Source organism: Lucilia cuprina, chromosome 6 (assembly GCF_022045245.1).
Source record: "Lucilia cuprina isolate Lc7/37 chromosome 6, ASM2204524v1, whole genome shotgun sequence".
NCBI classification, from domain to species: domain Eukaryota; kingdom Metazoa; phylum Arthropoda; class Insecta; order Diptera; family Calliphoridae; genus Lucilia; species Lucilia cuprina.
In genome coordinates, this window is record NC_060954.1 from 58,011,855 (window position 1) to 58,013,529 (window position 1,675).

Genomic DNA, 1,675 nt, shown 5'->3' on the forward strand with positions numbered 1-1,675 from the left:
TTAGTTAGTTAGTTAGTTAGTTAGTTAGTTAGTTAGTTAGTTAGTTAGTTAGTTAGTTAGTTAGTTAGTTAGTCAGTTTGTTTGTTTGTTTTAGTACTTTTTTAAAAATGTACTACCTTTAGCAATTACATTGGTAACGCTGCACCGCTTTAAATGCCTGTTAAAACTTAACAGCCCTTAAGAGAGTAAGTTTAATTTGATTGCCGTTAAATTTTGATTGTTTGGCTTTTGGCGTTTATAATTTAAAGTTGCCATAGTTACTTGAGGTATGTTTTGCCCTCTTGTTACCTCCATGAACTAATGAATTATAAAAAAATAAAATTTATATAATTTTTTAATAACTCAACAATTTAATATTAAACATGTTAATCTCAATCCTTTTTTAAGTTTTTAAACTTTACTTTTAATGCTTTATGTTGTTCTTGAAATTTCCTTTAAACCCTTCTCTTCCAATTCCACCCTCTCATTTCTTCTTAGTCTACTCATATCCCTTGGTTTTTTCTGTTTTATGACTCAACGTTTAACATTTTTTATCAGGGTTGCTATTAAAGGCAACAGCTGATATTAAAGACATTATTGTTTTTGTAACTAGTTTTAAGAGTGAGAGAGTGGGTGGTGGTCTTAAAGGTGTACTTGAGGAATGACAACAATAACTTTGTACACCCGCTGCTCTTTACAAATTAAACAATACCAAAAAAGTATCTCTTTCAAATGTCAGACTTAATTATTATCAATATTTTTTTTTTGTACTTTAAGTTTGTTTGCCACAAACAAAACAATCAATTATTTATTAAAATAATAAGACCTTTGATAATTGAAGGGTAAAGACAGTTGTTTCCTGAGTTGTATTTTTTGTTTGTGTAAAATTATTGAACTTTTAATTTAATTTCTATGCAATGGAACTAGCTTTGCTAGTTTTTATATAGTTTAATTCGAAAAACTAAAGTCTGTAAATTAAATGGGAAGTTAGTTTTGCTTATGGAATGATTTAAATTAAATTATGTTCAGAAATTTAGACGATCATTATTGAGAATTAGACAGGTGCATGGCAAATCTGAATCTAGAAAAGTCAGTGGAGAAGTGAGCGATAATTGGATAGTTCTTAAATGTAATTTTCCTTGTATTAATTAGCTTTTGACATGTATTCTTTTTAACCAATTAACATATATTTTTGTTATAATTAATAATCATTATAATTTTTTTAAAAACAAAGTTATTTTTTCCACTTTAAGGCCATTTATAATTTTATTTAATTGTAAACAAATAAAAAGTTCTATATATTTTTTGTACTTATAATTATATTGGAATTTACTATCATTGCTGCTACATTTGACTGACATCATCAAATCAATAACACTTTAATTAAAATATTGTTGTGCAAATTAAAGTGTTTATTTAGTACAAAAAATAGTTGTTTTTCAAAACTAAGTACTACCAAAACTCGTAATGACATAATACGCAAATAAATAAACATTTACCTGCAGTTTGGAGGAGGGTTTTAGTTCTTTAATATGCTGGTGAATAGATTAGTAGACCATTCCATTAAACTGAACTAGAACTAAACTGGAACTGAACTAGAACTGAACTACAACTAAACTAGAACTAAACTAGAACTGAACTAGAACTGAACTAGAACTGAACTAGAACTGAACTAGAACTGAACTAGAACTGAACT

The 1,675-nt window shown here is 27.2% G+C and overlaps 1 protein-coding gene across 1 annotated transcript in view; it reads left to right on the plus strand.

The window, feature by feature from the left end:
• The window catches only part of LOC111689339, a 7,127-nt gene extending 6,483 nt beyond the window's left edge, over window positions 1–644 (plus strand). The window contains exon 5 of the mRNA XM_046954213.1: window positions 538–644. Within this exon, the coding sequence (XP_046810169.1) occupies window positions 538–644 (107 nt within the window). The remainder of the gene's footprint in view (window positions 1–537) is intronic.
• The last annotated feature ends 1,031 nt before the right edge of the window (window positions 645–1,675 follow it).